We start from the raw sequence: 13,337 nt of genomic DNA, 5'->3' as shown, positions 1-13,337 counted from the left end.
TTATTTTCATAATCAGCTTATTTATTGGTTGCTCTAGGATTTAAAATGAACATCTTTAACTTATCACAGTTTACTTCCAAATATATCACTTTACAAATGGAGTAGAAACCTTACCAAATACACTTCCATTTTCTTTCTTTTGATCTTTGTGCTGTTTTTAGATTTTTTTTCCTTTTGCATGTATTATCAACTCCATGAACATATTATTACTATCATAGTAATAGGGAGTCAATTATATTTTAAAGAATTTCAACATAAGAAAAATGTCTTTTATATTTAACTGCATTTTTACAATTTTCAGTGCTCTTTATTCTTTTATAAGGATTCAGTTTTCTATCTGGTATAATATTTCTTCTGCCTGAAGAACGTCTTTTAATATTTTTTGTAATGCAAGTCTCCAAGCAATGAATTCTCTCAGCTTTTGTTTGTCTGAGAAAGTCTTTATTTCAACTTTATTTTTAGAGACATTTTTTCAGAATATATAATTCTAAGTTGACAATTTTGTTTCTTTCATTACTTTACAGGTGTCCTATTATCCCCTGGGTTATACAGTTTGACAAAAAGTCTGCTGTAATTCTTATCTTCCACTGTAAGTAGTGTTTCTTTTCTTTTTCTCTGCCTCAATATTTTTCTCTTTATCTTTGAATTTCAGCAGTTTTACTACAATTTTTTTTATAGCTGTGGCTTTTTTTTAAAAATTGTATTTATCTTGCTTAGGGTTTTCTGGGATTCTTTGATTTGTTTTTGCCTTTTATTTATTTCAGAAAATTCTTGACCATTACCTCTTCAAATGTTTCTTATGTTCTCTCTTCTTATTCTAAGAATACAATTATCGAATAGATTATCTAAAAATTCTGGAAGAAAACCAAACAATCTATTCTTTTTCTCTCATTTTCCTCTTGCCTTTCATTTTGGATAGTTTCTATCTATCTCCAAGGTCATTAATTATTTCCTCTGCTGTGTCCAGTCTGCAGATAAACCTGTCAAAGGAAAAAAAATATGTTTAGTATTGCCATCTGGATTAGTTTCCTATTTTTGCTGCACCAAATTACCACAAACTGTGGCTTAAAACTATGAACTTTATTATATTAAAGCTCTGGAGGTCAGAAGTCCAAAATGGGTCTCAGTTGGCTAAAATCAAGGTGCTAGTAGGCTGTTTTCTTTCTGGAGGCTGTAGAGGAGAATCCATTTCCTTTTTCCAGCTTCTAGAAACTGCCTACATTCCTTGATTCATGGCCTTTTCCTGTATCTTCAAAACTAGCAGCATAACATCTTTAAATCTCTCTCTAACCTCTTGCCTCCCTCTTTCACTTAAAAGAACCCTTGTGATTATATTGGGCTCAACTGGATAACCCAGGATAATATAGCCCCATCTCACTATTGTAAACTTACTTACATCTGTGAAGTCCCTTTTGCCATGTAAGGTAACATAGTCACAGGTCCAGGTTATTAGGAAGTGGACATCTTTGGGGGATCCATTATTCTGCTGACCACACAACATTATTCTCTTTTATGATTTTTATCTTTAGTGGGTTGAATAGTGCTCACCACTCCTGGCCCCCCAGTGATATGTCCATGTCTAAATCCCTGGAACCCGTGAATGGTATTTGGGAAATCTTATTTACAGATGTCATTAAGTTAAGGTTCTTGAGATGAGATCTTCCTGGAATACCTGAGGGGGTCCTAAATCCAATTATAAGTGTCTTTATAAGAAACAGAAGACACAGACACACAGACGAAAAGAGAGTGTGAAGATGGAAGCAGAGATCAGAGTGATGTGGCCCCAAGTCAAGGAAGCCAAGGAATGCTGATGGCCACCAGAAGATAGAAGAAGCGGAGAAAATTTCTTCCCTAGAGCCTCCAGAAAGAGCTGATACTTTGATTTCAGCCTTCAGGCCTCCAGAACTGTGAAAGAATCATTTTCTCTCGTTTTAAGCCACCCAACTTGTGGTAATTTGTCCCAGAACCCCTAGGAGAGACATGCATCTCTCTGTTTAAGTCCTCCATCTCTTCATTCATGTATTGCATTTTTTCCTCTAAATCCTTTAGTATATTAATTACAGTTATTTTGAAGTCCTTGTCTGTTAGTTTTAACATCTAGGCCAAATCCTGAGTCTGTTTTTTCTCTTGACAATGGGTTGTTTTGTTCTTGCTTTTTATGTTTATCATAATTTTGTTTACGTGCCAGATAATGTGTATAAAAGAACACTAGACACTGAGCTAAGTAATGTTTATGCCCAGAACTAGGCATACTTCTTCTTCTATTCGATCATGATTCTTCTGGAAGTTGAGGCTATCTAATCAGTAGATGAGCTGGGTTTGGATTTGCTGTTGTTGTTGCTATGTTGTGGTTAATTTCAGCGAATTCAGGGCTTCAAATTCCTCCAGTGGTGAATTATTAAGAACCTTGCTTGTTCTTAGTGTGAGGCCTGGAATACTAGAGGGATTTTCTATATGTTTCTTCTCCACTCTCAGCTTTTAGCAATCCCTAAGTGCATTTGTCACAGAAGGGATTTATCTCCATGTTCTTGTCCTTCCCCTAGCCTTAGACTTCTATTGCTTATTACTTTGTGCAAGGCTCATGCTGGGGCTGGGGTTTTTTCATTTCTCCTGCTCCAGCCTCAGCCTTAGGCAGACGCTGTGCTCCAGAGCCTCACATGCCAGGCTTTTTTTTTTTTTTTTTTTGCGGTACGCGGGCCTCTCACTGTTGTGGCCTCTCCCGTTGTGGAGCACAGGCTCTGGACGCACAGGCTCAGTGGCCATGGCTCACGGGCCCAGCCGCTCTGCGGCATGTGGGATCTTCCCGGACCGGGGCACGAACCCGTGTCCCCTGCATCGGCAGGCGGACTCTCAACCACTGCGCCACCAGGAAAGCCTGTGCCAGGCTTTTTAATCACTCCTACTTCTCTCTTGTGATAAGCTCGTCATCTTGGCCTCCTCTTCAGTTCAGTTCACCCATGTGTGGGTGAACTCTTCTTTTAATGAATTTCCTATTCCTCATTGATCAGTAGCAGGACTCTGTTTTGTATCAGTGTAGGATCTTGAGCACAGGCATGTCTACATTTCGCCCAGAAGCAGCCAACTTTTTGCCTGGGAATAAGTACATGATAGTGTTTCCTAATTCGCCCTTAGGACCTGATACTTTTTACTTCATGTAAAAGCATGGTCATATCTAGGATATGAGTAGGTTCTTTTGACTACCCCAAGAGTAGACAGATTTTTGCTTCCTATCAAGAAGATTCTGGGCTGTGGGCAGTGGTCCCTGCTTGTTATCCTGAACTGATGCAGAGCCCAGTGGGAGATGAGGTTATGTAGGTGTTCCTGTTCTACTTTCAGACTTTAGCAGACCCTGCACACCTTTGCCACCAAGAGGAGCTTTCCAGTTTCCTACCTGCCCCTAGTCTTTCTTGTAAATATCCAGTGGAGGCCTGTGGAGAGTAACTGGTGAGTAAGTGCAGGCTCCCTTGCCTGTGGCTCCTGGGGATTCTATACTTTCACACTAGTCCTCATGTGTGCTTTAAAAATGTGTTAAAATTTCACTTGTATTCTTCTTACCCACTCCTATGGCTGCCTCCTTTTCCTCCCATCCTCCCTCCAAGGAGGAACATTGGGTGTCCTATGTTTCCTTTGAGCCACCTTTTGCCCTTTAGAATTTAGTTCACCTGATTACCTCATAACCTCAGCTCACTGATGAACTCAAGACTGATTATTTTTTAGAGTCGTCCTTTTCTAAAGCAGTGTAGATTATCTAAGAGAATAGGTTCTTGGAAGCAAACAGACAAATCCAGAAAACCACATTGTTTCTAGGACATTCTGTAGCACAGCTGACCCAGCTTTTGCAACAAGTCAATGGTATGGAAAAATAAATAAAAGGAGAGAGTACTCAAGAGAGACCTAAGAGATACAATAATGCAAGGTAATTTGCAGACCTTGTTTGTCTCTTGTTTCAAACAAGCCAACAGTAATAAGTTTCTTAAACAAGTGGGAAAATTTGAATATGGACTAGGTACTAGACGATACCATGGAATTATTGTTAATTGTGAAGAAAGGATAATAGCATTGTAATTATGTTTAAAAATCAATATTTTCTTAGAAATACAAAATAAAATAGACAGATGTGAAATGACGATGTCTAGGATTTGCATTAAAATACTCCAAATGTTGGGGGTTAGGTGGGGGAGGCAGATACACGATGCAAGTGTGTCCAGATCACCTAGTGTTTGTGAGGTGAGGAGAATGAATTAGAAGGGTACAAGAGTATAAGTAGAGAAATCACTGCTGTGGTCTACGTGAGACATCATGGTAGCTTGGACTGAAGGGAGCAGTACATAGTAGGTTCTCAGCAAATATTTTGTTAAATGAAGTCATGATAATGATATGTTTCATACACACACGCAGGTGTTTTTTTTTTAACAAATGTAAAAAAGTAGAATGTGTTCTTCTTGCAAGCAACGTTAACTTCAAATCAAAATGTAATTGGAAAAGAGTTCCTAGACCCAGGAAGCCTAGAATCGCTCAGGTCATACTCTGCCCAAAGAAATCTTTCCCTGTAAGCTTGTCAGAGGACCCGGAATTCAAATATTTTTTCCTTGGACTTAAAAAAAAAGGATAGATTATCAACTTTTTCTGTTTGGGTGATAGTGACATTCTTTTGTAGCTTCTCCATCCTAGGTGGAAGCAGAACTATATTTATTAATTTAACAAATATTCATATCAGGACTCCCCTGGCGGTCCAGTGGTTAAGACTCCAGGCTTCCACTGCAGGGGGCGGGGTTTCGATCCCTGGATGGGAACTAAGATCCCACATGCCACGTGGTGCGGCCAAAAACAAAACAAAACAAAACACCCCCAAAAACACAACAAACGTTCATATCAACAGATGTACACCTGGAAGACTAATTGATATCTCAAACTTAACATATTCATAATGGAACTTTTGGGTTTCTACAACCTCTTCCTGTTCTACCCCACACCCACCTCTGTAAATGGTACCACCGTCCACCTAGTTGGTCAAGTCAGAAGCCCAAGAGTTATCCTTATTTTCTTTCACCTCACACATCCAATCCAACAATAACCACTACAATTCCAAAACAGATATAAAATCCACTCCCTTACTCCCATTTTTGCTGTCACTAGTGTTATCCAGGCTATCATGGTCATTTGCCTGGACTTCTATGAAAACCAGCAAACTGGTCTCACAGCTTTTACTTTTGTCCCCCTAGACTACATTATCTACCCAGCAGCCAAAGTCAAAAACCTAAGTCGAATTACATTCTAAAAACCTAAATTAAATCAGAGCATGTCAAATCCCTGCTCATAATCATTCAGTATCTTCCCATTGCCCTTACAAGAAAATTCTAACTCCTCCCCATGGCCTGGAAGGCCCTGAATGATCCAGCTTTGACAACTTCTGTAACTTCATTTTGGGCCACTTTCTTCCTCACTCAGTCTATCTGGCTACATTGACATCTTTCTGTTTCTTGAATACACCAAGTTCTCTTCCCACATGGTCTTTGTCTTTGCCTTTCCCTCTGCCTGGAAGCTCTTTCTTAGAACTTTGCAGTTTGCTAGCTTCTTCTCATTCTTCAGGTCTCAGCTTGAATGTTGCCTCTTTAGATATGCCTTCCGTGACCCCCACGTCCAAGACAGCTTCATCTTCACCTCCTCAAGCCCTATTATTTTCTTCCTCAGCATCCTGTTTGTTTCCTTTATAGCACTCATTAAATAAACATTTGTTTATTTGTTTTTTGTGTCTTTCCCTTACTAGAATGTGAGTTTCTTCAGGGTTAATTTAGTACTGCATCTCCAGTGTCAAAAACGATGGCTAGAACATAATCAGTACTCAATAAAATTTGTTGAACAGATAAACGTTTTTAGCACCATCTATCTATCACCCTAGATTTGTTGTTGGGGATACAGTAGCAGCAAGCAAGAAAGAGTAGTGCTTAATCTTTTGTAGCTCAATACTTTATGAGCAAGACAGATATTAATCATCAGTTAACAGAATTAACCATTTAACTATAATTGTAGTTGGAGCTATGGAGGGAACACATACAGGGGAACTTGACTTTATTTTCCCCCAAGGAAGTGAGGTCTGAGATAAACTCTCTAAGTCTCGGTGAGAATAAACCAGTGAAAAGGGGTGGGGAAGATCAGTCTTAGAAAAAGAAGTAGTATATGTAAAGGACCTAAGGCAGGAAGAAGTATGGCTTTGAGACATCAGAAGTAGTCCTGGAAGGTTTTTGTGCTGAACTCGAGTCTTCTTGGACCCCCTGCTCCTGGGTTTTGGTCTTAGGGGTGCAGAGTTGGGCTGTTGCCTCACTCAGTGGTTCTTATAAATTTCCATAGGCATACATCCTTGTACAATAGGCACAAGGAGGCCACATTTGCTATAATTGGAAAGATTAAGTTGAAATGTTTGTTCAGAATGTCAGAGAAACCTAGGAAAGGAGGTGTAATAGGTTTTCTTTCCACTCCAACTTCTCTTCATTCCGATGTATATCAGAGGCAAAGCAGCCCCTTCTTTGACTTATACTTGCAGACTAATACTTAAATGTGTGACAGTAAAATGGTGAAAAGCAGAGTTGAGTCTGGTGAGTAAGAAGAGCACTGGTATGACCTCAAGGAGTCCCCACTACCCTGACTCCATGGTGGTCCACCTGCGAGATTCTGCAAAAGCCATTAGCCCTCTCCGGACTTCTGCTGTCTCATTTGTACAATAAGACATATGAATCTATCAAAAGAGGCCAGAAATTAAACAGATTATTTACAACCACACAATGAAGTTATTAGAATAGAAAGCAGAGTTTGGAAATTTATCTCAATGGAAAGTGATTTTATTAAAATAATACATAACCTGAAATTCATGTCTAAATTATTTGGCTTGGTAATTCTGCTAGAGAAGAGAGCAAAATGCTTTCTACCATAGTTTACAAAACACCATCAAAGAAAATCTGAATTTATAAAGTTGATACATTGTGGGGTACCTTGTTTTCAAAATGATTTATAACAAGGTACTATAAATAACTACCTCGTTAAGTACATTTAAAATACCTTATTGTAAAGATTTTATTTATACAATACTTGACAGGAACACCTGTTGAGAGACACTCCCAACTTGTACATGTTTGAGGAATCAGAGCATTTGTGAACATATCCTTGACCTCTGTAAACTTTAAAATATAAAATGTTACTCAGAAAAAGAATTCTGGGATTTAAATCAACTTTATTTCAACTTTGCTTACTTTTTATGACATATGTGCATTATTGTTTCATCGCTTTCAAACCTGCCTCATGTTTTTCACAGTTAACTTTGATTTATTCTCGTGAGCAGACTGTTGAATCAAAGCTCTACATTTACTAATGATGGTAGATTTTTCTGAAGCTCTTTTTGAAACTCTTATTGATAAAATGTCCCTTTGTTATAGAGTGCAGTGTGGTTTGCTTAGGGTAAATGTGAAGAAGGCAGGATGTCTGTCTTTGCTTGGTTTCCTAGCCACAGCATCTCACTTGGTAATAGTCTATTTTGGGTAGTTAAAGCCATTCCTGGGGAACCTATCCTTTATGCTTTATGTTTTCCTTTCTTACTTTTTTTTTTTTTTTGCGGTACACGGGCCTCTCACTGTTGTGGTCTCTCCCGTTGCGGAGCACAGGCTCCGGACGCGCAGGCTCAGCGGCCATGGCTCACGGGCCCAGCCGCTCCACGGCATGTGGGATCCTCCTGAACCGGGGCACGAACCCTTGTTCCCTGTATCGGCAGGCGGACTCTCAGCCACTGTGCCACCAGGGAAGCCCCTCTTTTTTTTTTTTTTAGTACTTCATGCAAGTAATTTGACATGAGGAGATCTTGAAGGTGTTGACTTCCTGTGACAGTGGTGACTTCCCTGTCACTGGAGGTGTTCATTTGGGCACAGGTGCACAGTTGCTTGGAACCATTCTTTCATTAAAGAACAAATATTTATTAAATGCCACCTTTGCCAGGCACTGAGATACTCACTAGGAGTTCAAAAGGCATGATCTTAGCAAGTGTTCATATTAGGTGTTCGACATGCAGTTTTAATACAGAAGTTGACTATTTTAATGGAGAATAGAGAGTTCAACCATCAAACTACTGTGTGGTCTAGAAGACCTTTTAAAATACTGACTGATTTCTGAGAGTCTATGAATTAACTTCTAAGAGTTCTAGAGGGACTATTGGAAAAGGAAAATGAGAATGGTCTTTGAAACCAGACAATTCTGTGTTAGAAACCTGGCTATACCACCTCTGAGCTTTGAGAGTCTTGGGCAAGTCCCTAAACTTTCTGAAGCTCAGTTAGTTTTTTTTACCTTTAAAAGGGGAATATTTGGAAGAGGGCTAAATGGTATAATAAACCTATTAGGTGTGATGGGGTGAAGGAGTGTTTAGTGAAAATGAAAATTGGATTAAGCACAAATACTTCAGGGTCTTTTTTTCCCTAAATATATGTGTCTGTGGGATTGGGGGGATGAGGTAGGGAGGATGTTTTATAATAAAGAAGTAAAAGGGAAGAAAAATGTGAATACCTAGTTCACTGGGAAAACACTGCAGTCCTAGACTGGTGACAGACAATGACCTGTGTGGCCTGAGCCGGCTCTGAAGGCAGGGGGCCTCAGCTTAGGGCATCCCATGTGCACCCAAAGAAGATAATGACGTTCAGTGTGTCCCAGTGCATGTGCCTGATGACAGTTTTGTGATCAGGCTTTGTTTGCAATCTCAGAGAACCTGGAAAATTTAATTTTAGTAGTCTTGATCTTTTGGACAGAAAAATTCTTTTAAAAATATTTAATTGCTTTATTTATTATTTCTCATTAAGGAAAGAAGAATAGTGTATTCCTGGCTGAATCCTAACTTGTTAGCAGCTAGTTCTTTGTGAGGCACTTGAGTGATAATTGCCAGTGTTTTGTAGCTTTTTGCCATTTACAAATACTTTCACGTGGACAATCTCATTTTTATCACCCCCATTTTACAAATGAGAGAAGAGAAGCTCAGAAATGATTTGTCTGAAGTCACACAGATAATATGTGCTAAAGTTGAGACCTGAACTCTGGTCCTTCCCATCATACTGGACGTAAAATTATGGGCCATGCTTCAGATTAGGAGATCAGAATTTTCAATGAAAATAAAATTAAAATTGGATTGATATCTGTCATTCTATTTTATGTCAGTCTTAAGTGTGAGTGGATAATCTTAGAAAAGCTCTTATATTATCATCTAATTTAGCCCTGCTGATCAATTACTGTTTGACTCAGTTTTTCGATTCTACTCAATATGATGTCACTTAAAACTTTACAGATTATAATGAGCTGGTAAATTTTTTTTTAATTAATTAGTTAATTTATTTATTTTTGGCTGTGTTGGGTCTTTGTTGTTGCGCACGGACTTTCTCTAGTTTCAGCGAGCAGGGGCTACTCTTCGTTGTGGTGCGTGGGCTTCTCATTGCGGTGGCTTGTCTTGTTGCGGAGCACAGGCTCTAGGCGTGGGTTTCAGTAGTTGTGGTGCAGGGGTTCAGTAGTTGTGGCTCTCGGGCTCTAGAGCGCAGGCTCGGTAGCTGTGATGCACAGGTTTAGTTGCTCCGCAGCATGTGGCATCTTCCCGGACCAGGGCTTGAACCCGTGTCCCTGCATTGGCAGGCGATTCTTAACCACTGTGCCACCAGGGAAGTCCCAAGCTGGTAAGATGTGACAAACAACTCCTTACTCACTCAAAACACACACACACACACACACACACACACAGGCATTTATTTGAATTCAAGAACTGTATGGAATAATTAATTTAAGCAATTAATATTTGATTATTATGTTATTACTATGTTACTTTGAAATACTCCCATATAAATAGTATGATATAAATTAACTTCAATTCATACACAGGAGTGGTTAGTTATAGTCATGTGCTGGTAAACGTTTAACAACCAGCTCTGGGGAGGGGCGGAGTCCTGATTTTTAGCATTTGTTGATTTCTGTTGTGTAATTATTCCCCCCGTGGCCAGTTTCAGGCTACCAGTGTGAGGTCACAGAATGCAGAGTTGGGAAGAGATGTGTACAGTAGACTCACAGCCAGTACAAGCCAGCTCTCACATAATACTATGAGCCCAGCAGTTCTCTGCTTAGGGATCCAGACTCAGAGCACTTCATATGTTGCATCAGAGGGTTCATTGATTAATGTAAGGGATGTTAGGCATAATTTGGGCAGTAAGTGAATGGTGTGCAAGATATGCATCAGGCTAAAAGTGTCCTTGAAGGAACAAAATTGAAGGACCTAACAAAACCAGAAGCCTAACATCTTCAGAGTATGTCCTGGGTCTAGAATTTTGTTCTTTGCTTTCCTATTTAATCAAGACTCTGTCACCTGCTCCAGTTAGAAGGTTTGCTGATTTTTCTGTTGAAGTATTATTGTAAAGCTTGTTGGAGTGCCTAAAAGGTAGAGAGCAGTTGCTTCTTCAAGCCCATGGGAATGAATAGTTTGTATGACTATTTTGGAGCTTTCTAGCTCATAAATATTTCTATGTGGCAGAATTTGGTCTGTGATTTACTTTCACTGCACTTACTGCCTAATGGTGAGATAGAGGAAGCTGTCACAACTTCTATTTATCTCTTATTGTGTTACCAAATGTTGAGACAATCAGTATTTAGCAGAAGAATTTGAAAATTGTAGAGGGCCAACTTGGCATACATCAATTTGCAATATCATGAAATGCCTACTATGTTTAGGATACTGTAGCATGATCAAGTCCCTGTCTTCAGAGAGCTTTTAGGTTGATTGTACCCAGAGTTATTTAAAAATGCAGTGTTACCACTCCTATTTGTAAAGTGGGAAAACAATTTGGATGCTAAGATCACACATGCTAACAGAGAATGGTCTTTATAATACTGAGGTTATGGTCAAGGTAAATACACAGATCCCTTCACTCTTCTTATCAGAGAGCAAGGGCTTAAAGAGAAACTAACAAAAGTGTCCAGGTAATTTTTAACTAGGTAGTGTCCAGGTGGTGATTGTGTGGTACCTTGGTATAATGGCTTTAAAATACAGCCCACAAATTTCTGACACTCCTTCCTTCTAGAGGTGGGAGGTCTGTGTCTCTTCCCCTTGAATAGTTACGGATTATGATTGCTTGGCCGATAGAACATGGCAGAAGTATTGCTGTCCCAGTTTCTTAAAATATGACTTTGGAAACTGGCACTGGATCTGGTAAGATCCAGGACCAGATCTTAAGAAATTGGTTGCTTCCACTTCCTATCTCTTAGGATGCTTGGTCTTAGGACCCAGTCTCCACGCTATGAGGAAGCCTAAGCCACCCCATGGAGAGGCCCGCATGGAGAGGAACGGATAGGCAGCATCAATCAACTTATCAGCTTTGTTGGAGGTGGATCGTTCAGCCCCAGTCAGGCCACTTGGAGCAGAGGTGAGCTGTTCCCACCAAGACCTGCCCAAATTGCAGACTCATGCCAAATAAATGATTATTATTTAAGCCACTAAGTTTTGGGCTAACTTGTTATGCAGTAATAGAAACCTGGAATACCTGGTAATCCCTCCAGCTGTGAGAAGAGGCTAGTAGATTCTTCTAAGCACCTACCCATCTATTTTTCCTGTTACCTTGTCCGTCATTCCTCTGGAGGCTGTATATATATATTTCTCTTGCTCCCTCGTGTAAAGTTTCCTTGCTCTTTGCCTGGCTTCTCCTGACAAGAAGCTACAGCGGACAAAACCCAAGCTGAAGCAGGGAATGGGTGTAGCATCTTTAACACCAGTGGAAGTTTGCATGATCTGTAGTTTTCACAGGGGTGCTTTTGGCAAGTGAGATGCAAATATGTTGACTTGCATAGTTCCTTTTGCTTTCTGGTTAGGGATCATCAAGTCACGTGACTGCTACTTCTTCTGGTGTGGATTTCTCTTCCAGCTCTGTGAACCTGTTCTAAGAGATAGAGCCCTGAGATGAGAGTTTAGAGACATGAGTTGTTGCTCTGCCACCTACTATGAGAATAGTCATTTGACATTTCTGGATCTATGGCAGGATTTAGATGCTTAGAGGCTCTATACATTGAGCATATCATGACAGCATGACCCCAGATATAACTGTCAGCAAATACAATGAAATTCGATTTTCTCCAACTTGTCTGCTTGATGCTTTTTTTTTGAATTACCAATTGTCATATTTGCTTATTTTTGTTCTTTTGGTGTCCCTGATGAGTCTACCTATTGGGTAACCACTGTTTTGCTCTCAATTGCCTCATCCATGAGATGAATAAGTAGATGGATTGATCTGTTAAGTTTCTTTCAGATCTGAACTTTTGATTCTGAAGAAGACTGCTTTTAATTTCTTTCTTTTGTTTGCTATGTTCTCTTTTGTTGGCCCTTCACTATATCTTTATTGAGGTATAATTGACAAATCATAAATTGCACAAATTTCAAGTATACAGTCTGAGAATTTTTGACACACTAATACACCCATGAAACCATTGCCATGATCAAAATAGTAAACATACCCCTCATCCCTACAAATTTCCTTGTTGTCTTTGGTAGGCCTTCCCTTCCATCTTTACTCACCCAGCCACCAGACAACTATTGAGCTAGCTGCTTTCTGTTACTATAGGTGAGTTTGCATTTTCCAGAATTTTATACAAATGGAATCATAGGGTATAGATTCTTCTTCTTCTGGCTTCTTTCACTCAGCATAGTTATTTTGAGATACAGCCATGTTGTTACATGCATCAATTGTTTATTTATTTTAGGTGCTGAGCAGTATTCCATTGTGTAGATATACCATAATCTATTTATCTATTCAACTGTTGATGGACGTTTGGGTTGTTTCCAGTTTTGGGCTATTATAAATAAATCTGCTATGAACATTCATGTATGAATCCTTGTATGGACACATGAGAGTTCCATTTCTTCCATATCCTCACCAACATTTTGTATGGTCATTCTTTTTAATTTTAGTTATTCTAATAAGCATATGGTGGTATCTCATTGTGATTTAAATTTGCATTTCTCTAATAACTAATGGTGTTGAAAATCTTTTCACATGCTTATCTGCCATCAGTATATCTTATTTGGTAAGGTGTCTGTCCAAAGCTTTTGTACTTTTTTGTTATTACTGAGTTTTGAGAGGTTTTTAAATATATATGTACATATATATATTCTTAATAACAGTTCCTTGTTGGATATATAATTTGTGAATATTTTCTCTTACTCTGTGGCTTATATTTTCATTCTCTTAATGTTTAGTATGCTCTTAAAGAGAAAGAGAGTTTTAACGCATGTGAGTTATTTTATAAATTCTTTTAAGCTCAAAGAAGAGCATAGGTGAATCTGGGGA

The 13,337-nt window shown here is 39.1% G+C and overlaps 1 protein-coding gene across 1 annotated transcript in view; it reads right to left on the bottom strand.

The window, feature by feature from the left end:
* Positions 1-429: 429 nt before the first annotated feature.
* Positions 430-13,337, bottom strand: part of IGF1 (insulin like growth factor 1) — a 146,489-nt gene continuing 133,581 nt past the window's right edge. The window contains exon 4 of the mRNA XM_073788281.1: positions 430-980. Coding sequence (XP_073644382.1) covers positions 942-980 — 39 coding nt within the window. The 3' untranslated portion in view covers positions 430-941. The remainder of the gene's footprint in view (positions 981-13,337) is intronic.

Source organism: Tursiops truncatus, chromosome 11 (genome assembly GCF_011762595.2).
Source record: "Tursiops truncatus isolate mTurTru1 chromosome 11, mTurTru1.mat.Y, whole genome shotgun sequence".
In the NCBI taxonomy this organism is placed as follows: Eukaryota; Metazoa; Chordata; class Mammalia; order Artiodactyla; family Delphinidae; genus Tursiops; species Tursiops truncatus.
Note: the sequence above shows the minus strand (reverse complement) of the source record. Positions and strands in the feature narration are given on the sequence as shown.